At 38.5% G+C, this 26936-nt stretch overlaps 2 protein-coding genes and 1 gene segment (V, D, J or C); all 3 read left to right on the plus strand.

Moving 5' to 3' along the window:
- The first annotated feature begins 1755 nt into the window (after window positions 1–1755).
- LOC311268272 (uncharacterized protein) overlaps window positions 1756–26936 on the plus strand; it is a 39258-nt gene continuing 14077 nt past the window's right edge. The window contains exon 1 of one of the 3 annotated variants that reach the window (XM_084371814.1): window positions 1756–1841. Coding sequence is in view for 2 of the 3 variants with exons in the window: in XM_084371822.1 (XP_084227948.1) it covers window positions 2107–2125 (19 nt within the window). In the remaining variant the exon portion in view is untranslated. Of the gene's footprint in view, window positions 1842–2080; window positions 2126–2964; window positions 3013–26936 lie in introns of those variants that run through there. The other 2 variants (XM_084371822.1, XM_084371821.1) reach the window with 2 other exon arrangements.
- Window positions 4351–8552, plus strand: LOC311268274 (Ig mu chain C region membrane-bound form-like). The segment is given in 5 exons: window positions 4351–4410; window positions 5572–5880; window positions 7096–7446; window positions 7545–7865; window positions 8033–8552.
- On the plus strand, window positions 11103–23390 carry LOC311268673 (uncharacterized protein). Its single transcript, XM_084372428.1, has 21 exons — window positions 11103–11437; window positions 11540–11836; window positions 12132–12443; window positions 12577–12861; window positions 13990–14286; window positions 14382–14693; window positions 14795–15079; window positions 15905–16201; window positions 16297–16608; window positions 16710–16994; window positions 17820–18116; window positions 18212–18523; window positions 18625–18909; window positions 19733–20029; window positions 20125–20436; window positions 20538–20822; window positions 20962–21288; window positions 21483–21800; window positions 22502–22789; window positions 22877–23025; window positions 23208–23390. Exons 1-21 carry the CDS (start codon window positions 11350–11352, stop codon window positions 23214–23216), a joined length of 5649 nt encoding a protein of 1882 aa, XP_084228554.1. The 5' UTR covers window positions 11103–11349; the 3' UTR covers window positions 23217–23390.

A 26936-nucleotide genomic window follows, 5' to 3' on the forward strand; every position in this document is an offset into this window, starting at 1 on the left:
ATTACATCAGATATATTGTTACAGACACCTGGAATTTGTATTTACGATAGTTGTGTTGCACTCAGAAATGGTCAGGGGCACCAAATCACACAAAATTCCTACATAATGTTCCTTAAATCAGCTGATCAGCTACATGTATAGAGGCTGGTTATCATAGCTATTAACTTACTGCCCTGTCATTCACCAAATAAGTTTTGCATATACAGTATTGTATTGACCTACATCCCTATGTTATCTATCTAAATCAACTTTAAATCAGGATTAAGGGTAGTGAGTTTCAGGAGAGCAATGAGAATCAAGCAATGACGTACACAAAAATGGGTTTCAGAAGCCAAAATTGAAAGGCGCGGCCCTAGTCCTAATACAAAGCAAGAGCTGAATGAGACACCTGCTAATGCGAGGACCAGCATGCCATCGAACAACAAAGGAGATGAGTTGTTGGAAAACAAGGTGAAAGGTGACGTGAGGTGACGTGAAGGGACGTGAGGTCACAATCCAAGAACTTATCAAGATGCTGATCAGACAATAACTGCATCACTGCAACCTTTGGCAAGATCTGTGCCATTTCACGGGTTTTGGAACAATTCCAGTGACTGTGGCATCAGTTGAATGATCCTTTTCCAGACTGAAGCTATGAAATCTTACCTGAGGAGCTCGATGGGACAGACCAGATCAAGAATGCTTGTGCTTGCCAGCTCGATTGAAAGAGTTACAGCAAAAAGCCTGAAGAGTGCACCAAGAGTGCACCAATGATAATGTAAAACATATTTTACTTGACTAGTCAATCAACTCTAATACTCTTATTTAGGGTTTATAAGGCCTATGTGCAGAGATTAATAATGCAGTCAGTATGCACTGTCAACAACAGGCTAATGCTTTCATATTTGAGAAGGTGCACTGTCACTAATTAACATTCAGTTTTCATCTGTGTCAAGGAAGGTCATTAAAGGTGCACTACGCAGTTTTGGGGAAAGTTCTTGACTGATGTTTTATGCCTAAACTCTTTTGTTTTCATCAACACAACAACAAACTGAATAAACTTTATAGGAAAACACAATTTCATACCGTTTTACTAGTGTATATTTGGCTTTCTAGCTTCAAACAGTGTTCTTGGGACCTTATTTTCCTCTGAGAACAGCTTGTTTATTCAGTTATGGAAAACATAAATATTCCTGAGATTACCTCATTAATATCGTATAGTATTAAAATTTTGTGTTTGAATTTTTTAATGTTATGTCTAATTGTGATTTGCTTTGGGATGATTTTCCTAAACTTCCCAAACTTGATTCTTGATTACGAAAAGGTATTAAAGAGATTACCATTATTAACTGCTTTTTGGAAATTTGTTGAATATTATTGTCACGTTGGGTTAGTTTTCAATTCATCTTGAGGTAATTATTGTGGGAATTGGTGGGTCATTTTAAAGAAAGGTCTACTACTTCTACTTACCACTAAATTTGCAGACCTGTAAAATGAAGTGTGATTTATTTTTTTGTCTAAATGTTAAAAACATGTTTCAAGCTTAACTGTAAGGTTGGCTGAATCAAGTGTATCTGGTTGTGTGAGATGCAGGAACTGGAGCTGACAGGAGGGTCTGGTAAAGAGGAAGTATTGTCTAACCGTCAGCAAACACACATAATTTTATGTAATCCAGACCACAGGAAATCTCAAGGGAAGTGGTTAATAAATAGTACAGTAGGAATTGCTTTGTCAGTGAAACATGTTTGCTTTTCTTGGTTTAAACAACACGTAGTATTTGTATTAGAGGCAGATTGTAATATATCACTGTGACGACTACTTTGACTACTGGGGAAAAGGGACACAAGTCACAGTAACTTCTGGTAAGTAATTATCATATATATTTTGAGTGAAGACAATTCAATATTTTTCTGTTTTATTATCAAAATTATCTTGGTTTATACTGCACTTAAACTAGGATGATATCTTAAGTATTAACAAAGATCAGGGTAAATGTTAGATTCACACCGTTGTTTAATAAAATAAATACGATTTACTAGAGGATACAAGCTGTAAACTATTTTTGTACGAAAGTGCTATTGAAACCTGTCACTGTGCTACTACTTTGACTACTGGGGAAAAGGGACAATGGTGACCGTCACATCAGGTAAAAAAGGCTTCTTTATTCTACATTTTGAAAATGTGATATTTAGTTTTTAATGTAGTATATTTAGACCTCAATGGCATCTTCAAGGTGGTTGTTTTTGTATGTTGGATGTGTTGACATAATACACTGTGACGTTGCTTTTGACTACTGGGGGAAAGGCACAATGGTCACGGTAACATCAGGTAAGCCAATCTTATTTGTATTTCTCTAATGTAAACATTTTGGTTTAAAACCAGTTTTAGTAGTTTTTAAGGATTCCAGTTCTGACTCAGTCGGTACATGTCTGGAATACTGTATGTTAAATGTGTTGTGTCTAGAAGACATTCAGGAAACAATTTTTAGTTCCATCTTCTGAATCCTTATTTGTTAAAGCCAATAAAAATGTGTCACAGAGTATATTGTCATAAAATCATCGACCACGGAAAGTGTAGATATCTGGGAACAGGTTTTTGTATGCAGCGGTTAATAGTTTGTTGAACTGTGACTACGCTTTTGACTACTGGGGGAAAGGCACAATGGTCACGGTAACATCAGGTAAGCCAATCTTATTTGTATTTCTCTAATGTAAACATTTTGGCTTAAAACCAGTTTTAGTAGTTTTTAAGGATTCCAGTTCTGACTCAGTCGGTACATGTCTGGAATACTGTATGTTAAATGTGTTGTGACTAGAAGACATTCAGGAAAACAATTTTTAGTTCCATCATCTGAATCCTTATTTGTTAAAGCCGATAAAAATGTGTCACAGAGTATATTGTCATAAAATCACCGACCACGGAAAGTGTAGATATCTGGGACCAGGTTTTTGTATGCAACGGTTAATAGTTTGTTGAACTGTGACTACGGTTTTGACTACTGGGGAAAAGGCACCATGGTCACCGTCACATCAGGTATGTAATTTTAACATTTATGATTCCAGAATAAAATTCCTTATCAAATTATGTTTATTTTATCATTTTCATGCAGTCAACTGTTGGTCATTGATAAGACGACCAACAATATTTTGTAGCCGGACAAGAAAGTTGTGAAAAGTGTAAAACTCCTTTCTATTAATTTCAGTTGGAAAGAAACTTTAACAATTGGTGTAAATTTTTGCTTGATTTTAACCGTCAGCAACCAAACCGAACTATATGACATGAAGTAATGGCATATTACAGTTACGAGTTTTTGTCAGAAGTTTCAATTGACTCTCTTAACTGTGACTACTGGGCTTTTGACTACTGGGGAAAAGGCACCATGGTAACAGTGACATCAGGTAAGATTTGAACAGTTTAAATTTTACAGCAGGCTACGTTTTGTACTGTGAAATGTCATGTTTAAGTCACTTCAAAAGTAAAGTGTTTTAATTCCACATGTAGTGTAAAAAGTCAAATAGCGCTATTCTCAGTTGGACTTACTGATTGATATTTATGGCCACTGTGTTCTGGGTCATTTAAACGGATTTTAAAACATTGGCTTGAATTAAATGTTTAGGAAGACATTGCGATTGACAGTAGCAGGTGTAGACTTTTCATACTAACAGTTAAGTAGATTCAACACTGTGCTACTACGATGCTTTTGACTACTGGGGAAAAGGCACCATGGTAACAGTGTCTTCAGGTAAGAATTGTCCGATTTAAAATTCACAACAGGCTACGTTTCATATTGTAAAATGTCATGTTTAGATTACTTCAAAAGTAAAGTGGTTTAATACAGTGTGTAGTGTAAAAAGTCAAACAGCAATATTCTTAGTTGGACTTGCTGGTTGATATTTATGGCCGCTGTGTTCTGGTTCATTTAAATGGATTTTAAAACATTGGCTTGAATTAAATGTTTAGGAAGACTTTGTGATTGACATTAGCAGGTGTAGACTTTTCATACTAACAGTTAAGTAGATTCAACACTGTGCTACTACGGTGCTTTTGACTACTGGGGGAAAGGCACCATGGTAACAGTGTCATCAGGTAAGAATTGTCCGATTTAAAATTTACAACAGGCTACGTTTCATATTGTAAAATGTCATGTTTAGGTTACTTCAAAAGTAAAGTGGTTTAATACAGTGGGTAGTGTAAAAAGTCAAACAGCAATACTCTCAGTTGGACTCATTGGTGAATATTGGCTCGTGTATTCTGGGTCATTTGACTCGGACTTATAATATAGTGGCGTTAATTAAATGTTGACACAGAGATTTGTGGCTGATTAACGGAAGACGTAGACTTTTAATACGAACAGTTAAGTAGATTCAGCACTGTGCTACGGTGCTGCTTTCGACTACTGGGGAAAAGGCACCATGGTAACAGTGTCATCAGGTAAGAATTGCACCGATTTAAAATTTACAACAGGCTACGTTTCATATTGTAAAATGTAACGTTTAAGTCACTTCTGAAGTAAAGACTTTAAATATAGTGTGTAGTGTAAGAAGTCAAAGTAATATTGTCAGGAGGACTCACTGGTGAATCTTTACTGTAGTCTGGTTAATATAAGTGGATTTTATAACAGTGGGTTTAATTAATTGTTAAGGTAAAGATTTTTCACTGCACACTGGAAGACGTAGACTTTTTATACTAACAGTTAAGTAGATTCAACACTGTGCTACTACAATGCTTTCGACTACTGGGGAAAAGTCACCATGGTAACAGTGTCATCGGGTAAGATTTGTACGATTTAAAATTTACAACAGGCGACGTTTCATATTGCAAAATGTAATCTTCGAGTTATATTGTTAGTTCTCAGTGTGTCAAGTGTCACTTCAAAAGTTAAGTCTTTTAATACAGTGTGTAGTGTAAAAAGTCAAATAGCGATACTCTCAGTAGGACTTACTGGTGAATATTTATGTCTACTGTATTTTGGGTAATTTAAACAGATTTTATAACATTAATTAAATGTTGAGGAAGACTTTGCGCTCGACATTAGTAGATGTAGACTTTTCATACTAACAGCCTAGTAGATTCAGCACTGTGCGGCTGGGCTGCTTTTGACTACTGGGGAAAGGGTACAATGGTAACTGTTTCATCAGGTAAGAATATTCTTTAACGTCATATATAATTGCCGATTTGACCAAAATAGTATGTTTTTCTTAGATTAACTTAAACCTTTGATCCTTCAATCTAAAAAAACCCACTAAATTACAAATGAATATTGTCAAAGATGTGCATTTACAGCAATTTACCGATATACATAGTATTACAAAAAAACTACCACAAATAATACTATTGAGGGAGGTTAACCTTTGTGCAACAAACATCAAAATAAATGGCAGAGGGAAACATAAAACTGCTTGTCTGGAGTGGACTTGAATTTCCCTCAGTCAGTGTATTATTACTTTATGTGTTCTGTTACAGTAATGATCAATTCAGTTGACTCTTCTCTATTTTGACAACTGCTTGGTAAATAATGTCTGTTGTATTTAATTTTTTGATTGATTTTTTTCTTTTGTGGTACTGTATTTACACTTGTTTTTCTTTTTTTAGCCACCTCAAAATCACCAACTGTGTTTCCCCTGATGCAATGTGGCTCTGGGACTGGAAATACGGTCACTCTTGGCTGTTTTGCAACTGACTTCACACCCTCCTCACTGACCTATGCATGGACCAAAAATGGGGCTGCCTTGACAAACTCCATTCAGTACCCTCCAGTACAGACAGGCAACTTCTATACGGGAATCAGTCAAATCCAAGTGCCGAAACAGGACTGGGATCAAAAACAGTCCTTCCAATGTGCCGTGACACATGCAGGAGGAAATCCACCAGCCGTTACTTTCCAAAAGCAAGACGAACCAGGTAAGACAGACTTATGATGATTATTTATTAATACCTTTTTAGTAGTTGATTTGAAATCTGCTTTTATAATTATTCAAAAATGTGAATGTTTTCAAATGAAATGTATTAATTATATTCAAATGTACAACAAGTTGGGTAATGATAACCGACAATAATGTCATATTTAATTGTATATTAGTAGAATACAGTTTTAAACAGGATACCCTCAGAAAGAAAGGTTACCAATTTACAATCCTATAAACAATGTACTACAAGGCTTCTTCTTGTCACTATTTATGATAATGATAAAATAAACCTCACTTGTTTGACTAATAGAGAAAAATTATTATATTCATTTGGCATGATTAATGTGAAATGCTTCATGCAAAAAAGGACAAAATGATGACATAATAATAATAGTAATAACAATAATAATAATAATACTAAGTATAAAGTTAATCTTGTAGGATTTTCTGACAAGTGTTATTAGAGGCAGATTTACCACACGTTGTATCCTGAGCTGCTGCTGATGAGTGAACTTAATGTAAAAGAAAGCAATAGGTCTAGCCATTCTGACACCGTTACACTTTATGTCTCATTTCAAGAGTATTAAAAATACAACTGTTACCAAATTAAAAAGTGTTACATATCCTTGAATATATTCAATTTCGCAGGGCTAGAAGGCAAACCAAAAAGTGAGGTGGAATAAGAAGGCTGAAGGCTTTCTCGTGTAAATTTGGCTGCTGACTCAGTGTATTTAATTCCTTACTAATGTACTGTATGTCCTCCGCACCTGTCCAAGAACAGATTATTGCAATGTGTTCTGCTTCTTTCCATCTATCTGCATACTCCTAGTTATGCAGATAGATGGAAACTTTATGTTGATCATTAACACTCAAGTTAAATCTGTGTTGCTTGCCCCGAGCAATTAATGTATATGCAGAAGCAAGCATTAAAGATCAGCTGTTCAATTATGTCATTTATTTTACTATGTAAATCTTATGTGAGGAGTATTTTATTTTTTTAATTCAAGGAGCATAATCATTAGGCATATGTGTGAGTGCAAGTCACATGACATAAAGAAGTACAGAAAAGTCATGAACTCAGTGATATTGTAGGTCTATAGTAAATGAAAATCACATGAACACTAGCAAATTGTTCACCTCTGCTTCTGCATATATATGTATTATTCCCTGCTTCCGCATACATATTTTCGTGTGTGTGTTTGTTTTTCAGAGGTGTATTATAAGCAGCCAACTCTCAGCGTGTTGGCCTCCTCTGATGAGGAAAACCAGGCTTCCTTCTCCTGCTTTGCCAAAGATTTTTCACCAAAAAGTTACAAGTTCAAATGGCTGAAAAATGATGCAGACATCACCAACAAAATAGACGAGATCGTGACACCATCTAAGGAAAGAGGGCTGGAGAATGGAACGAAAGTGTACAGTGCAGCAAGTTTTCTCTTGGTAGAGTCCAGTGAGTGGACCCCGGATACTACGTTTACATGTCTGTTTGAGGGGAAAGGTGAAAACAACCTTCCAGTATTCGTGAATTCATCTGTGACCCACAACAACCTAAGAGATCCCCCGGGTGAGTAAATTGTTCTTTAAAAATAGTTTGTAAAATTCAATTCCTATTTTTTTTTTGGCCATTTCTGTTTAATATTTGTACGTTTATTCTTTACTCAGCCGGTGGCGAATGTCCTGAAGCAGATGTGGAAATAACAATCATTGGCCCAACAATGGAGGACATGTTTTTAAACAGAAAGGGGAAGCTAGAGTGTCAAGCCAAGCAAAACAGGGAATCTATTTCGGAGATGAAATTCGAAAACGAGGACGGAAAAGACCTACTTGGTACCGCAATGACCGAGGTTAAAGTACATAAAAAAACATACAGCATTTCAATTGACATCTCATACGATGAATGGAGCCAGGGGATAAAGCGCACCTGCGTTGTTACACATTCAGAGCATATTGACCCACTGAAGAAAGTCTATGAAAGGAGATTTGGTAAGAAAATTATTCTCTTTGTCCACTAAAAGCCTTAATTTACTTCCTCTTGTCGTGCCTTCACATACATTAATGAGTGTTATTGCTAAGTGTGGTTTGTAGCAGATATTTCCTTCAGAACTGTTCTGTGTGTGGAAGGAGGCCTGATTGTTCTCTCATGCTTGCAGGAGGAAAACTTCAGCGTCCTTCAGTGTTTATGATGCCTCCGGTAGAACATACTAGAAAAGAAATGGTGACCCTGACTTGCTTTGTGAAAGACTTCTCCCCTAAAGAGGTTTACGTGTCTTGGCTTGTTGATGACGACGCTGCAGACTCAGACAAAACAGTTCAGACCACTAACCCAATAGAAAACAGTGGATCCTATTCTGCATATGGCCAGTTAACGGTCAGCCTCGAGGAGTGGAAACAGAATGACAAGGTGTATAGCTGTGTAGTTTACCACGAGTCTGTGGCTAACACAACTAGAGCTATTGTCAGGTCCATTGGGTACAGAACACTTGGAAACACCAACCTGGTCAACCTCAACATGAACGTCCCTGATACCAGTAGATGCCAGTAGATGTCATTTTGTGTCGCTGTGTCTTCTGCTGTTTGTTGTTTAAATGTTTGTTGCTTGTGATACGACATTGTGTTTGTCTTTTTAATGCAGATTGAAAATCAAAATAAAAAATGTTCTTTGCAACTCTGTTTTTGTACGTCGCATGTACTTCATGTCTTTATTGGACCATTATTGTGAGCTACATGTTATTTGTGAGTGTACTGTCACAGTGCTGTCCTAATGCAACACAAGTCAGGTGTAGATATCAGCCTGAGTGAGCTTTAAAACAGTGACAATATTTCAGACTGACTTTCTCTAGAGTAATGCACCACCACACTAACTTTAGACAAAAATTAAATCATATTTGTTCATTTTTATCTGTATATGGTGCTTTAACAATGTTTGTGTGACTTGTCTTTGTGTATGTGTGTACTCTACTGGGTCTTGCACCCCTCAACACGAAACAGATTATCGTTTAAAGTCCAATTCTGTGGTCTCTTTGTCAAATGATGAATACATGAATCAACAAGCCAAGTTATGCATGCCACATCAGTAATGGGGTCTCTCCAAAGCAATTCAGGATCATTGTAGGAACAGCTTTTTTAGATTTAACTGTCAAACTATTAGGCCTTATGGTACACTCATAACAACATGTATATATGTATATATATATAATATTTATTATTTCATACTTGGATTGACTGACTAACTAACTGATTTACTGATTAAATCCACCCTGGCCTGCGAGGTTATGATTTATATCTATAATATATTGCCAGACTAAAGGAAATTAATCGAATTTGGTTGTTCCTGAGCTATCGTTCAAATCTACAGATTTCTGTCCCAAATACTAACTGATTAATTACTGTACACTACATCCAGGGTACGAGCTTGTAATTCACAGCCGGTGGGACAGTGCGATGGAGGCAGAGGAAGATAACATGGGAGACACGGCTGTCACCTTCATCCTTCTCTTCCTCATCACTCTGCTGTTCACCATTGGAACCACTGCTTTCAAGGTAATGATGAGTTTATATGTTGGAGTGATTCACAGAGCGCAGAGAAAGAGAAAACTATTTTATGAATTCAAACAAAGTAGGGTTGGCAGTGAAGTCGTAACACAGGAGTTGGAATGACAATAGGTTCATACGGGGCAGAGTCGCGAGAGAAAAAAATGTCAGGAACATAATAATAATACCTCAGTAAGTGACATAATGCATTATGGATATTTGACTACATCTGGTTATTGTTGTAAGTGCTTGATTTACCATGCTACTGTCTTTTTACGTTTTTCCTCTAATTCTAAAAGTGATTGCAACACAAGCTCCACTGTTAATGATGAAAAACGGCAGCATTTGTGCAATTTAATATGATGAACTTCAAATAAAAGTTAGCTTTGTAAAGCATAAAGATAATACTATAGAGGTGACAAATCAACTCTGACTAAATTACATTTTTATTTTGTGTTTAATATAATCCCAAAATGTTGTTTTTTTTCTCACAAGTTGATTAATTTAAATTTAGCAAACTACAACAGGAGCATTTTATTCATGCCATATATTGATGTATTTATTTTTACAATCATCAAGATTACATGCATGCTCCAATGTCTCACTTGACAATGATAAGGTTAATCTAAATTTAAAAAGACCAGACCTCTGAAATCCAAAATAAATATTTTTCATTCCAGTTTTATTTTCCAGGATTATTTTTCATGATGCAGCAATGTACTGCTTTAGCTGTAGAAATGTAGAAATGTGATCATTTTGTTGCATATTACTAATTCACTTTTTAATGTTTTTTTTTCTGTCTTTCCAGATTAAATGAAACAAGGTGAACTTTCTGTAAAAGAAAAATCATTTTTCACACATTTTTGCTTTACAACTCATAGTATCATGTAAGTAATCGCAATTGTCTTTTTTCATTTTAATTTCAAGAGCTTTGTATCTTTTTAAAAATAAATGTTGTAATGAAGATAACCACTTATGTTGCAACTCAAACTTCTTTCTCTTGTCCATTATTTTGAAATTGTTCACACTGTCTATAGTTTCACCTTCAAATTAAATAACATTATGCTCATTATAGTAAATCTTTATAATCTTGAAATACTTTCAAATCATTTTTAATGTTATTTTATTATATATCATGTAATATGTTGCTGTTCATCACCTCCCCAGCACCTGGAATCAACAGCCCATGTTCAAAGATTTTACAGTTGGTTAGTTGTCGAGTCTATTAATATTAGAGAACTAGAACTAAAACCTTAAGCAAAGTCATTAGAAGCCCTGTGAACTTGTGTTAACTGATATGAGATATTTAAATGTGCACTCTGTTTCTCTAACTGGCATAACCACACCTCACACCTGGTGTCTGTGATGCACCGTTGCTCTTTGCATTGTTTCACTTCTGTGTTTTGGTCCTTTTTTGGGACCTGAGTGTTACTCAATGCTTCCGCTCGCTGCTCGCTCTGATCACTCTGGCCTGTCACGCTGCAACATCTGTGCAACAGACTTCTCCATCTAACTCCACCAGAATCTGTTAAACCACAACTCTGCCATCTAGCCTAAATACAAAGACTTTACACTTAGCATTGAGACAACAGCTGGTTAATTGACAGAAACGTGAAGGTAAGAGATGAAAGCAACTCATATATACAAATCACTGACAAAGTTTAGAATGAATGCGAGTTAAAAACAAAATCTCTTCTCTATCTCAGTACCGCGGGTTGTCTCTCCAAACATCACATTACACCCTGTCTGGGACGGAGAATTTCGGACCTCCCGAGTCAGACTCATCTGCACCCTAAGTGACTTCTTCCCAGAAAAACTCAGTGTGAATTGGCAACGGGACAACCGACCTCTTAACATTGGGCAAATCCAGAGGAAGCTGCAGAGTGTGGAGAGGACGGAGAAAACCTTCAGTCTGAGCAGTGAGATTGGGCCGAATATGAGAGAGTGGGAAGCTGGCTCAAGTTTTACTTGCAAGGCCACTCACAACAACGAGGATTTTACAAAAACAATAAGTATTTGTCAAAGTGAGTATGTAGAGCTACTGTCTCATAGCGCAATATGAAAATTGTTAATATATTATGAATATTTTATTTATGTGTTTTTAATGTATGTATTTATTTTTATAGTCCATACACACACCCATCCGTCCATTCATATTGAGATTCCCAGCTTCATGACAGTAATGAAGGCAACATCTGAGGTGATGGCATCATGTTCAGTCCGCACCGTGTTTAACGCCGAGGTGACCTGGCTGATGGATGGGAGACCTCCATCCAGTAACAAAGTCAAGCAGACCAGAAATGGGGCTGATTTAATAGGCACTCTGACAGTTTCCACAAGTCAGTGGAAACAACTGAGGCTTGTAAAATGTAAAGCAGAACATCGCTGCCTGTCATCCGCTGAGAAATCCATACATTTTTCAGGTAAAAAAAAGAGCTAATGCTGTTCATTCACGATTATCAAATGACTCAAAAAACATAGTTTCTCCAAGTCTGTTCTTCAGTAACTCATCATTATCAACAACATAGACATTGAGTCACAGTTACTCAGGAAGGACCCGTCAATGATTAATTAACAACCAAGTCGTTCCTGATTCATTCTTTACTCACTCCTAACAACATTTTTGTTTACCTTATTGTAAAATGGTAAAAAGAGTGCTATGGAAGTGATGGACTCAAAATAAAATATTCTGCTTTGTTTTCTCTCTCCATCATCCAGAGCCTGCAGCCACAGCTCCATCAGTGGAGATCAGGAGATCTCTACCAGATCTGCTGAAGGGAAACAGTGCTGTGCTGGAGTGTGACGTCACACAACTCTCCTCCACTGATCTGTACATCACGTTTCAAGCAGACAATTTCGACATTTCTGACAAACTGTATGTTGACCTTCCTGAAACCCCAGGCCTCCATTCAATCAGTAGACGCTTCACTGTCCTTTCACACTACTGGAATAATGACACAAGTTTCACCTGCAAAGTGAATCAAGGCTACAATCGCACATTCACATCGACTTCCACTGGGAATTTTTTTGGTGAGAGTTTTTACTGTTTCTTTAAAAAATGTTGATTTGTAAAGTTGTAAAGTCCTTTTTTTATTTAAATTAATTGATACATTGACTGATTCAGTGATTCATTAATTTATTCATTTGTTGGCATAATATTCAGTGGACCCATCGGTGCAGCTCCTTCTAGTCCCCAGTGAAGTGTCAGGACCACAGAGACTCTCATGCTCTGGATGGGGCTTCAACCCTCAGATTAAATGGTTTTCTGAGTCAACGCAAAGCTCTTCTTCAAACAATGACATCAGCATGGGTGCAGATGGACGTGTGGCAGTAACCAGTCAACTTCAGATCTCTCAGACCGAGTGGAAAACAGGGAAGGTCTTCACGTGTGAAGTGTCTGACAGGTCTCGGAACAAACAGGTCAGAAAGGACATCAGCCTCTGCTCAGGTAAATTCAAACATAAGGAGAACAACAAATCCATCCAAACCTCTACTCAGAATTATACAACCATCATATAATTAATTCTGTTTAAATCTAATGCCCCATTAATCAATCTATGTGAAATACAGTACATGAAAATAATCAAACGAAGCTGGTACATGCACAACCACCACCTTGTATCTGCTTGCAGCATTGATAAGCTAATGTGATGGCAAAACAATACCACCCTGTACCACTGAGCAGAAACAAAGTAACATTAGCATCTATTTGGAGGTGTGTTTCTTGCCACCTGGTGGACAAAAATCTAATATTCATTGATTCGCTTATAATTGAATACATTGTGATCTCGTTGATCTGCTCTGTACATGCGACATCTATTGCACGTCTGTCCGTCCTGGGAGAGGGATCCCTCCTCTGTGGCTCTCCCTGAGGTTTCTTCCGCATTTTTTTTTCCCTGTTAAAAGGGCCTTTTTTTGGGGCAAGTTTTTCCTCACTCGAATCGAGGGTCGGAGGACAGAGGGTGTCGTCTCTGTACAGATTGTAAAGCCCTCTGAGACAAACTGTGATTTGTGAATTTGGGCTATACAAAAAAAATTTGATTTGATTTGAATTTGATCTTTGTCCCACTCTTCATGAGGATGAGAATTATCTGTCAACCAACTAGTGCAGACCAAAATCTGGACCGGGGACGCTCCTTTCAGTCGTCCTCTCTAACAAACCTCATATTAGTTTACGGCTGTGATTGGCCCGTCACAAACCTGTCTAAATGGGAATGTGGACAGATGTATCTCACAGCAAATTACACATGAGCATGAGGATTCGTTTGGTTCTGAGACGAGTAACATACTGTACACCACGTTCAGCCAGACATGCTGAGACTCAAAGAGGCTGCACAGGCCTCCATTACATAAAGTTGTAAAAGGCTAAAATGCTATGCTATGTTATTGTAAGTGACCTTTTTTTAAATTACAGTCATTTCTTTCAATATTATTCAAAATACAAAATTTTGTAGGTTTTGAACATAATATCAAAATGGTCTTATGATGTGGAACAATTCTTACTTCACCAATAAATAGTTGACTCATGATTTTGTCTTGCTTAAAGATTCTTCTTCTGTGTATTTTCAACTCTCAGCTTGTTCAAGCGTCCCTCCTTCCATTCATGTGGAGATTCCCAGCTTCAAGACAGTCATGATGTCAACATCTGATGTGCAAGCAACATGTTTGGTCAGCACTGGTTTTGATGCCAAGGTGACCTGGCTGACAGATGGGACAGTCTCACAGAGTAACACAGTGAGCCAGAACAAAAACACGACTCATGTGTTCAGTAATGTGAGAGTTTCCTCCAGCCAGTGGAAACAACTGAAGCACATAACATGCAGAGCAGAACATGCCTGCTTCTCATTAGCTGAGAAGACCATAAGTGTTGCAGGTAAGGCAACTATACAACATGAAAATCAGACGTGTCGTGACAGCAAAGAACCTAAAAGAATACATTCTGCTTTGTTTTCTCTCTCCATCATCCAGAGCCTGCAGCCACAGCTCCATCAGTGGAGATCAGGAGATCTCTACCAGATTTGCTGAAGGGAAACAGTGCTGTGCTGGAGTGTGACGTCACACAACTCTCCTCCACTGATCTGTATGTGACCTTTCAAGCCAACAGTGCTGACATCTCTGAAAAACTGTATGTTGATCTTCCTCAAGCCTCAGGCCTCCATTCAATCAGTAGACGCTTCACTGTCCCTCCAAAACACTGGAAGAAAGACACAAGGTTCACCTGCACAGTGAATCAAGGCTTCTCCAGCAACTTTCAGTCAAACTCCACAGGCAAGATTTTTGGTGAGACAAGCTAATATTTTTTTCTCTCTTTAATGTTTCACACCTTGTTGATCTGTTTAAATAGACTGATTCACTGATGCACTGATTGATCTCTCATTCAGTGGACCCATCAGTGGAGCTCCTTCTAGTCCCCAGTGAAGTGTCAGGACCACAGAGACTCTCATGCTCTGGACGGGGCTTCAACCCTCAGATTAAATGGTTTTCTGAGTCAACGCAAAGATCTTCTTCAAACAATGACATCAGCATGGGTGCAGATGGACGTGTGGCAGTAACCAGTCAACTTCAGATCCCTCAGACAGAGTGGAAAACAGGGAAGGTCTTCACGTGTGAAGTGTCTGACAGGTCTCTGAACAAACAGGTCAGAAAGGACATCAGCCTCTGCTCAGGTAAATTCAAACATAAGGAGAACAACAAATCCGTCCAAACCTCTACTCAGAATTAAACAACCATCATAGAATTAATTCTGTTTAAATCTAATGCCCCATTAATCAATTTATGTGAAATACGGTACATGAAAATAATCCAAAGAAGCTGGTAGATGCACAACCACCACCTTGTATCTGCTTACAGCATTGATAAGCTAACGTGATGGCAAAAAATATCACCCTGTACCACTGAGCAGAAACAAAGTAACATTAGCATCTATTTGGAGGTGTGTTTCTTGCCACCTGGTGGACAAAAATCTAATATTCATTGATCTTTGTCCCACTCTTCATGAGGATGAGAATTATCTGATAATCAACTAGTGCAGACCAAAATCTGGACCGAGGGCGCTCCTTTCAGTCGTCCTCTCTAACAAACCTCATATTAGATAATGGCTGTGATTGGCCCGTCACAAACCTGTCTAAATGGGAATGTGGACAGATGTATCTCGCAGCAAATTACACATGAGCGTGAGGATTCGTCTGGTTCTGAGACCAGTAACGTACACCACGTTCAGCCAGACATGCTGAGACTCAAAGAGGCTGCACAGGCCTCCATTACATAAAGTTGTAAAAGGCTAAAATGCTATGCTATGTTATTGTAAGGGACCTTTTTTTAAATTACAGTCATTTCTTTCAATATTATTAAAAATACAAAATTTTGTAGGTTTTGAACATAATATCAAAATGGTCTTATGATGTGGAACAATTCTTACTTCACCAATAAATAGTTGACTCATGATTTTGTCTTGCTTCAAGATTCTTCTTCTGTGTATTTTCAACTCTCAGCTTGTTCAAGCGTCCCTCCTTCCATTCATGTGGAGATTCCCAGCTTCAAGACAGTCATGATGTCAACATCTGGGGTGCAAGCAACATGTTTGGTCAGCACTGGTTTTGATGCCAAGGTGACTTGGCTGACAGATGGGACAGTCTTACAGAGTAACACAGTGGAACCGAACAAAAACACGACTCATGTGTTCAGTAATGTGAGAGTTTCCTCCAGCCAGTGGAAACAACTGAAGCACATAACATGCAGAGCAGAACATGTCTGCTTCTCATTAGCTGAGAAGACCATAAGTGTTGCAGGTAAGACAACTATACAACATGAAAATCAGACGTGTCGTGACAGCAAAGAACCTAAAAGAATACATTCTGCTTTGTTTTCTCTCTCCATCATCCAGAGCCTGCAGCCACAGCTCCATCAGTGGAGATCAGGAGATCTCTACCAGATTTGCTGAAGGGAAACAGTGCTGTGCTGGAGTGTGACGTCACACAACTCTCCTCCACTGATCTGTATGTGACCTTTCAAGCCAACAGTGCTGACATCTCTGAAAAACTGTATGTTGATCTTCCTCAAGCCTCAGGCCTCCATTCAATCAGTAGACGCTTCACTGTCCCTCCAAAACACTGGAAGAAAGACACAAGTTTCACCTGCACAGTGAATCAAGGCTTCTCCAGCAACTTTCAGTCAAACTCCACAGGCAAGATTTTTGGTGAGACAAGCTAATATTTTTTTCTCTCTTTAATGTTTCACACCTTGTTGATCTGTTTAAATAGACTGATTCACTGATGCACTGATTGATCTCTCATTCAGTGGACCCATCAGTGGAGCTCCTTCTAGTCCCCAGTGAAGTGTCAGGACCACAGAGACTCTCATGCTCTGGATGGGGCTTCAACCCTCAGATTAAATGGTTTTCTGAGTCAACGCAAAGCTCTTCTTCAAACAATGACATCAGCATGGGTGCAGATGGACGTGTGGCAGTAACCAGTCAACTTCAGATCTCTCAGACAGACTGGAAAACAGGGAAGGTCTTCACGTGTGAAGTGTCTGACAGGTCTCTGAACAAACAGGTCAGAAAGGACATCAGCCTCTGCTCAGGTAAATTCAAACATAAGGAGAACAACAAATCCATCCAAACCTCTACTCAGAATTATACAACCATCATAGAATTCATTCTGTTTAAATCTAATGCCCCATTAATCAATTTATGTGAAATACGGTACAGGAAAATAATCCAAAGAAGCTGGTACATGCACAACCACCACCTTGTATGTGCTTACAGCATTGATAAGCTAACGTGATGGCAAAAAATATCGCCCTGTACCACTGAGCAGAAACAAAGTAACATTAGCATCTATTTGGAGGTGTGTTTCTTGCCACCTGGTGGACAAAAATCTAATATTCATTGATCTTTGTCCCACTCTTCATGAGGATGAGAATTATCTGTTAACCAACTAGTGCAGACCAAAATCTGGACCGGGGACTCTCCTTTCAGTCGTCCTCTCTAACAAACCTCATATTACTTTACGGCTGTGATTGGCCCGTCACAAACCTGTCTAAATGGGAATGTGGACAGATGTATCTCACAGCAAATTACACATGAGCATGAGGATTCGTCTGGTTCTGAGACCAGTAACGTACACCACGTTCAGCCAGACATGCTGAGACTCAAAGAGGCTGCACAGGCCTCCATTACATAAAGTTGTAAAAGGCTAAAATGCTATGCTATGTTATTGTAAGGGACCTTTTTTTAAATTACAGTGATTTCTTTCAATATTATTAAAAATACAAAATATTGTAGGTTTTGAACATAATATCAAAATGGTCTTATGATGTGGAACAATTCTTACTTCACCAATAAATAGCTGACTCATGATTTTGTCTTGCTTCAAGATTCTTCTTCTGTGTATTTTCAACTCTCAGCTTGTTCAAGCGTCCCTCCTTCCATTCATGTGGAGATTCCCAGCTTCAAGACAGTCATGATGTCAACATCTGGGGTGCAAGCAACATGTTTGGTCAGCACTGGTTTTGATGCCAAGGTGACTTGGCTGACAGATGGGACAGTCTTACAGAGTAACACAGTGGAACCGAACAAAAACACGACTCATGTGTTCAGTAATGTGAGAGTTTCCTCCAGCCAGTGGAAACAACTGAAGCACATAACATGCAGAGCAGAACATGTCTGCTTCTCATTAGCTGAGAAGACCATAAGTGTTGCAGGTAAGACAACTATACAACATGAAAATCAGACGTGTCGTGACAGCAAAGAACCTAAAAGAATACATTCTGCTTTGTTTTCTCTCTCCATCATCCAGAGCCTGCAGCCACAGCTCCATCAGTGGAGATCAGGAGATCTCTACCAGATTTGCTGAAGGGAAACAGTGCTGTGCTGGAGTGTGACGTCACACAACTCTCCTCCACTGATCTGTATGTGACCTTTCAAGCCAACAGTGCTGACATCTCTGAAAAACTGTATGTTGATCTTCCTCAAGCCTCAGGCCTCCATTCAATCAGTAGACGCTTCACTGTCCCTCCAAAACACTGGAAGAAAGACACAAGTTTCACCTGCACAGTGAATCAAGGCTTCTCCAGCAACTTTCAGTCAAACTCCACAGGCAAGATTTTTGGTGAGACAAGCTAATATTTTTTTCTCTCTTTAATGTTTCACACCTTGTTGATCTGTTTAAATAGACTGATTCACTGATGCACTGATTGATCTCTCATTCAGTGGACCCATCAGTGCAGCTCCTTCTAGTCCCCAGTGAAGTGTCAGGACCACAGAGACTCTCATGCTCTGGATGGGGCTTCAACCCTCAGATTAAATGGTTTTCTGAGTCAACGCAAAGCTCTTCTTCAAACAATGACATCAGCATGGGTGCAGATGGACGTGTGGCAGTAACCAGTCAACTTCAGATCTCTCAGACAGACTGGAAAACAGGGAAGGTCTTCACGTGTGAAGTGTCTGACAGGTCTCTGAACAAACAGGTCAGAAAGGACATCAGCCTCTGCTCAGGTAAATTCAAACAGGAGAACAACAAATCCATCCAAACCTCTACTCAGAATTATACAACCATCATAGAATTAATTCTGTTTAAATCTAATGCCCCATTAATCAATTTATGTGAAATACGGTACATGAAAATAATCCAAAGAAGCTGGTACATGCACAACCACCACCTTGTATCTGCTTACAGCATTGATAAGCTAACGTGATGGCAAAACAATATCACCCTGTACCACTGAGCAGAAACAAAGTAACATTAGCATCTATTTGGAGGTGTGTTTCTTGCCACCTGGTGGACAAAAATCTAATATTCATTGATCTTTGTCCCACTCTTCATGAGGATGTGAATTATCTGTTAACCAACTAGTGCAGACCAAAATCTGGACCGGGGACACTCCTTTCAGTCGTCCTCTCTAACAAACCTCATATTAGTTTACGGCTGTGATTGGCCCGTCACAAACCTGTCTAAATGGGAATGTGGACAGATGTATCTCACAGCAAATTACACATGAGCGTGAGGATTCGTCTGGTTCTGAGACCAGTAACGTACACCACGTTCAGCCAGACATGCTGAGACTCAAAGAGGCTGCACAGGCCTCCATTACATAAAGTTGTAAAACGCTAAAATGCTATGCTATGTAATTGTAAGTGACCTTTTTTTAAATTACAGTCATTTCTTTCAATATTATTAAAAATACAAAATTTTGTAGGTTTTGAACATAATATCAAAATGGTCTTATGATGTGGAACAATTCTTAGTTTACCAATAAATAGTTGACTCATGATTTTGTCTTGCATCAAGATTCTTCTTCTGTGTATTTTCAACTCTCAGCTTGTTCAAGCGTCCCTCCTTCCATTCATGTGGAGATTCCCAGTTTCAAGACAGTCATGATGTCAACATCTGGGGTGCAAGCAACATGTTTGGTCAGCACTGGTTTTGATGCCAAGGTGACCTGGCTGACAGATGGGACAGTCTTACAGAGTAACACAGTGGAACCGAACAAAAACACGACTCATGTGTTCAGTAATGTGAGAGTTTCCTCCAGCCAGTGGAAACAACTGAAGCACATAACATGCAGAGCAGAACATGCCTGCTTCTCATTAGCTGAGAAGACCATAAGTGTTGCAGGTAAGACAACTATACAACATGAAAATCAGACGTGTCGTGACAGCAAAGAACCTAAAAGAATACATTCTGCTTTGTTTTCTCTCTCCATCATCCAGAGCCTGCAGCCACAGCTCCATCAGTGGAGATCAGGAGATCTCTACCAGATTTGCTGAAGGGAAACAGTGCTGTGCTGGAGTGTGACGTCACACAACTCTCCTCCACTGATCTGTATGTGACCTTTCAAGCCAACAGTGCTGACATCTCTGAAAAACTGTATGTTGATCTTCCTCAAGCCTCAGGCCTCCATTCAATCAGTAGACGCTTCACTGTGCCTCCAAAACACTGGAAGAAAGACACAAGTTTCACCTGCACAGTGAATCAAGGCTTCTCCAGCAACTTTCAGTCAATCTCCACAGGCAAGATTTTTGGTGAGACAAGCTAATATTTTTTTCTCTCTTTAATGTTTCACACCTTGTTGATCTGTTTAAATAGACTGATTCACTGATGCACTGATTGATCTCTCATTCAGTGGACCCATCAGTGGAGCTCCTTCTAGTCCCCAGTGAAGTGTCAGGACCACAGAGACTCTCTTGCTCTGGATGGGGCTTCAACCCTCAGATTAAATGGTTTTCTGAGTCAACGCAAAGATCTTCTTCAAACAATGACATCAGCATGGGTGCAGATGGACGTGTGGCAGTAACCAGTCAACTTCAGATCCCTCAGACAGACTGGAAAACAGGGAAGGTCTTCACGTGTGAAGTGTCTGACAGGTCTCTGAACAAACAGGTCAGAAAGGACATCAGTGTCTGCTCAGGTAAAATGAAACCATGATTGACAGTCATGTCAATGTATCAAGTGTAGAATAAATACATTCACAAAAAATCTGAATCATCCATTGAGCATTCAAGACATTCTTTTCTCATAATCAATACTTTTGTCATGTTCTTTTTCAGTGACTCCACCATCATCTCAGATAGTCAGTGTACATGTTGAGGGACCACCACTCCAGCAGCTTCAGAACAAGGGTCAAGTGACTGTCACCTGTCTTCTGGTCGGCCCTTCTCTTAATGATTTCTCCATCACCTGGAAAGTAGGTGGGAAAGAATATTCTCCTGATGTCCATACAGGGCCACCAGTGAGTCACAGCAACGGGACACAGACTTTGAGGAGTTTCCTCAATGTGTCAGCGGAGGATTGGAACGCATATAAACAAGTGTCTTGTGAGGGAAAGCACCGGTGTTCCAGCCAGGGCTTCGAGGACCACATAGGCAAAAGCAGAGGTAGTGTTGTACATAAAAATAATTCTTCACACTTGTTTCTGATCTGTAGTGTTCAACATAGTTTAAAAAGGCAACATTGCATCAGAAACTCACCATTAAAAAAAGAAAATCTTCCAATTTTGCCTGAAAGATCAGATTTTAAAAAGCAAAATTTAAACCTTTATGTACTTTGTTTCCCATTTGTGTTTCTCAAGACCTGTATCCACCAACAGTGAAGATAATGCAACCGACTGCCTCCGAGCTGTCTGCATTAGACGTCCTCACACTTACCTGCCTAGTTTCTGGATTTTTCCCATCTAACGTCATAGTTCACTGGGAAGAGAACGGCCAGACGCTCCCATCAACTCGCTACACCAACAGTCCTGCGTGGAAATACACAGGGAGCAGCACTTATTCAATGAGCAGCAGACTGAACACATCCAAAACTGAGGACAAAGACTCTACGTATGCTTGTGTTGTCAAACACGAGTCGTCTCCAACGCCTTTTGAAAGCACTATAAAGGATGTGTTCGGTGAGCTGAGGATTCATTTTTAATAACATTGCAGTTCCCTGGTGTTGTTCATTACACTGTAGCAGAGATACCAATGCTAAGGATCACTGTCTCTCCTCTCTCTTTCGCTTAAATGATTCATGGCAACAGGGACAAACGATTTTCTATAGATATTTTTCCTTGTACGTCCTCTGTACTTTTGCCCTCGAGGACGTACAAGGAAACGTACAGGGCATTGACTGACCTTGGATTTCCTTATTGTCTTTACCGTGCTTATTTGGACATTTATTCTGCATGATTTGTGAAAATGAATGTTTAACACACATGAAAGAAACACAAAAGTCTTTGCACAGTTGCAAGTCACAGGTTGCTAACCTTAACCCCTAACCCCAGAAGTCAGCAAAGTTATTTAAGCTTCTCAACTTTTTAAGTAAATAACAGTATTGGATTGGACTCCCAGTATTAAAGGACTCAGATCGGGATTTTTCTCAGGTCTGTGTTTCTCAATATCAGTAATGTGCGCACAAATGTACAGAATAAAAAAAAACATATCACCTTCAGAACATTAGCTCTCAATTTTACTTTAATCTCCAAGACATATTCGTCACATGTGACTTGAACGTTATTCCAGAAACTCCTTGCCATCTATTTGATTTCTAGCAACTACTTCCTCATTTATTCCTCATTCGTTCCTCAGTACCTTTTATGATTATTTTCCACAGCCGAAGTGACCCACAGCAAACCTTCAGCCACCCTGCTCCAGGGCTCCGGTGAACTTGTGTGCCTGGTCTCTGGCTTCAGCCCTGCACCCATAAACATCACTTGGCTTCTTGATCACACCCAAAAACTGTTGGACTACAACACTAGTGAACCCCACAAAGGCCCAAAAGGAAAGTTCAGCATCCAAAGCCAGCTCCGTCTGACCCAAGTCAACTGGTTGCCTGGAGCAGTCCTCACCTGCAGGGTGACACATGCCAACACCACCCTGTCCCTGAATATAACTAAAGCAGGTGCTGGTGTGTTCATTGATCCATGTCTTTCTCGCACATTAAATATAAGGTAAACCACCTATTACCACATTTCTCATTTTTTCACAGACAACTTGGAGCACTGTGATTTCTTTGATGATATCACAGAGGCTGATGTGAACCAAGACGTGGATGTGGAAAGCTGGTATATGGCTTTCACTTTCCTCCTGTTTTTCCTCATCGCCATCATCTATGCTGTCATTGCTACTATAATTAAGGTAAACAAAACAGCAGTAGTAGTTTGGGGATTTTAAAGTAATCTTCCAATAAAGTATTACTGCTATGGTTTTAATATCTCTGCTATGTTTAGTGTTGTCATTTCTCTAGAATCTTAAGATGTTTTGTACAACACAAACCTGTCTCCAGATCCTGACACATTCTCTTTGTTTCCTCCTTTCAGACTAAATGATGATGATCACAGGACAGGTCCCGTTTTATAATCCAAACGTGGCTTTGTTGGAAGGATTTTTGATGGCATATGGCCTTAGTACTTTTAAAGTGTAATAAGTTGTGTTTCTTTTTTAATATTTCTATTATTATTTTTGACATTATGACATTCAAACGCCATTGTAACTCACAAATGCTCCTTCACTGTGCTCATTCTTCCATTTAAAAATAAAGATTGAAATATGGAAAAACAGTTTGTCATCATTTGCCTCATTGCTTACAATAAACAACTAGCTGATAGGATTGCTGTCTTGACGTGGGGTTTAAGGAAATGACTACATGTGCAAATTCACTGTAGGAGAAACATTCAGAACAGAGGTAAAGAGGTAAACCCAAAAACTTAAGATGCATATGCTGAGGTGTCATTAACACTGAGGACACTGAGGACATGTCCCCACTAAGCATCATTAGTTAAAATGAAAAATACACTTTAGGTGCTCTCCATCAGCACCTACAGTTGAAACTGGCTGCTGGAGCTGATATGTACAGTATTAACTACAGTTTGGCAACAGAATGCAACATGTGCAGGGAAGCTGTTCATTAGATATTAGATGTGATTAGCATTTAAAATCACAACGTATTAGGCGAACAAGCTAGCTGGAGTCTAGCTAGCAAGAATAACCCATAAGGTTTGTAAACAATGTGTCTTACTCGCTGTATTTTACAGTGAGCCTACATGATAAGATAATGACTTACAGTCCAGTGCAGTGTGCACTTTTTCCTCCGTGTTTCCTCTTTGACAGAGCAGTTTTGGTTGCTGTTATTTATAGCACTTTTTAAAAAAAAGAAAAAGTGTAGTTTGAAAGTGTGCCTTTCAGATTAATGAGCCTGTGGCGACCCCTAGTGGATGAGATTGAAATGGGAGGTATTAGAGTTTAATTGTGTGAAATTTGTCATTTTTTTTGTGTTGGATTTTAAGAGTGAATAAAAATGTAATTGTGTATGTTTTAAAAGTGGTATTTTGTGTGATATGTGATATTTTCTATTTATTGAAATAAATATACCTTCTGTTTAGAATGAGTCATGATTGGTTAAACTTGACTCATCGACTCTTGTGAACTCTGTTTCTCTACATTAAAGTGTAGCACTTAAACAAGAAGTAGTTTAACTTCAGGGTGTAATTTATTTATCTATTCTTCAGAATTGTCTATTCTGGTCTCATACGATATCCTTAGTCTAAATTTGTATATAATGAGGACAGTTCAAAGAGTGTCACTTTCTGCTGAAAGAATTTTTTTATATTTACCCCTTTATATAGTTTATTCTATATTTTAAATCACATTACATTTTTTAAATAATGCATTATACAAAGAAATACTGAGACTATAGAGCTTTTTCTTTGATTTTTTTTAGCATTTATAATCAAAGTGAATTTACTTGAATCCACATACTGTATGTTGTGTATGGAGATAAATAAAAAACTTTATGCAAAAAGTTTTATTTATGTATGTTGAGAACATTATAATGAAAAATGCTGAATTCAAATTGAAGAGAAAATGTGGAGAGCATATTGACTTGTTGATAGTTTCTGTATCTGAAAATAAAGAAAAGTAAAGACAAGTCTCAGCAGGAAAAGAACATTTGCTTTTTGTTTCATTTGGTCATGATAAAAGCAATATTACTCAAAACTATAAACCACAAAGCATGATGTTTTATTAAGAGTGTTTTTGTTCATATCTGACAGAACCACACACAGATAAAGGTCAAATGTGTCAATCATGACAAACAAAGTTGCGAGCTGTCTAGTTTTCAGGCTGATGGATGCAGTTTTTTGCATTTTGTCTCACAGGTTTCAGTTTCTGAGCAGCTGTTTTTCCTCTCGAGGCGCCAAGTTGTCTGTATTCAAACATCTGCAACCACTGAAACCATTAAATCTTATGCAAACCAGCAGCACAGACTCAAGTTTTCATACTATTTACATTGATTTTTCAACCACTGTCTTGTTTAATGATGCAGTAGTTTTGTCTCTCATTTATATTAGTTGAATGTCATCTGTCCATGGTTTCACTGCACAATGCAGATCAATAACAATGACTATATGCAAAACCTCATTCCAGACCTTTGATAATTTTGGCTTATTAGCTAGTTAGTTAGTTACAGTCTGTCTGTTGCTAAGCACAGAAATATTCTTGTTTTATCAAAAAGTTAAGGCTGTTTAAGCAGAGGGAATTACGACAATCAAAGTAACAACCTAATTCTGAGATTTAAAAATGTTTTCTCCTGTACTTTTATATAAAATTTTTCTCTATCACTTGTGAAAAGTAATAAACAAAGCTGAGGAAAAATGAATAAAAAGTGCAACATTTTAACACATTTAATTGCGCTGAGAGCTTTACCTGTCAAAGTCTGTCCCTTCTAGCACTTCATTCCGCAACAACGTTGATTCATTTCATGTGATTGGATCTTTACATTATTTGGTAAACTAATATGAAAAAGCACCATAAATAAAAATCAGTTGTTAATCCCAGTGCAGGAAACAGCAGCGACCACAGGTATATAGCCTCGCTTTCCACTAAGAAGGATTTATGGTGCTGACATGGATATGTGTTGAATAAAACTGTCATCGGGAACAGCAGACATACATGTTCATTCCCCAGCACCTGGAATCAACAGCCCATGTTCAACTCAATATGTAAATTCAGAGATTTTACATATTGGAGCCTATTAATAATAGAGAACTAGAACTTAAGCAAAGTCATGAGAAGCCCTGTGAGCCCTGTGTGGTAACCTGTGTTAACTGTTATGAGATATTTAAATGTGCACTCTGTTTCTCTTACTGGCATAACCACACCTCACACCTGGTGTCTGTGATGCACCGCTGCTCTTTGCATTGATTCACTCGTGTTTTGGTACTTTTTTGGGACCTGGATCTTACTCAGTGCTTCTGCTCGCTGCTTGCTCTGATCACTCTGGCCTGTCACGCTGCTACATCTGTGCAACAGACTTCTCCGTCTGACACCAGCAGACGCTAGAAAAGCACAACTCTGCCATCTAGCATAAATACAAAGACACTGCATCTACTAATCTATATACACTTTCCCAGGTTTAATGAGTTAAATTAAGTTAAGTTAATGTCATTTTCTGTCAAGTTTTGTCTAAGGCACACCTGGCAGGTGGATAAAAGGAAAAAGACTCCCTAACATTTTAACATTGTGCTCAAGTTTTGAGAGAAATAAGCCTCTTGTGTGCACAGAGAAATTCTTCAAACTTTTACTTCAACTCAAATAGGATTAAAAACAAAAGTGCTATATGTATATTTATCAGTGTACTAATAGAATTCTTAATGTTAAGTTATAGCTTTTAGTTTTGCGGGCCCCAAGACTTTCAGACCCATGTCACCGCCCATATTAAAACAATTTCTGGGTGTGTCGCTGTCAGTGATTCATTCATTTATTCATTTCTTGACAAAATATGTAGCGGACCCATCAGTGAAGCGCCTCCTAGTCCCCAGTGACCACAGAGATTGCTCTGGTTGGGGCTTCAAGCCTCAAATTAAGTGGTTTCCTGAGTCTCAGCAAATATATTCAAATGATGACATCAGCATGGGTGCAGATGGACAAGAGGCACTAATCAGTCAGCTTCATCTCCCTCAAACAAAGTAGAAAACAAGAAGGTCTTCACTTGTGAATTATCTGACTATCTATCATTTATACATAAAGGTTTATCTATCTATTTCTAACTA

This window comes from Pagrus pagrus (assembly GCF_965226575.1).
Source record: "Pagrus pagrus genome assembly, chromosome: 13".
Classification (NCBI taxonomy): Eukaryota; Metazoa; Chordata; class Actinopteri; order Spariformes; family Sparidae; genus Pagrus; species Pagrus pagrus.

Coding starts and splice junctions, on each gene's coding strand:
- LOC311268673 (XM_084372428.1), top strand. CDS start 11,350: ATGAGAGAGTGGGAAGCTGGCTCAAGTTTTACTTGCAAGGCCACTCAC. Junction 11,438..11,539: donor AACAATAAGTATTTGTCAAA/GTGAGTATGTAG, acceptor TTATTTTTATAG/TCCATACACACACCCATCCG. Junction 11,837..12,131: donor GAAATCCATACATTTTTCAG/GTAAAAAAAAGA, acceptor TCCATCATCCAG/AGCCTGCAGCCACAGCTCCA.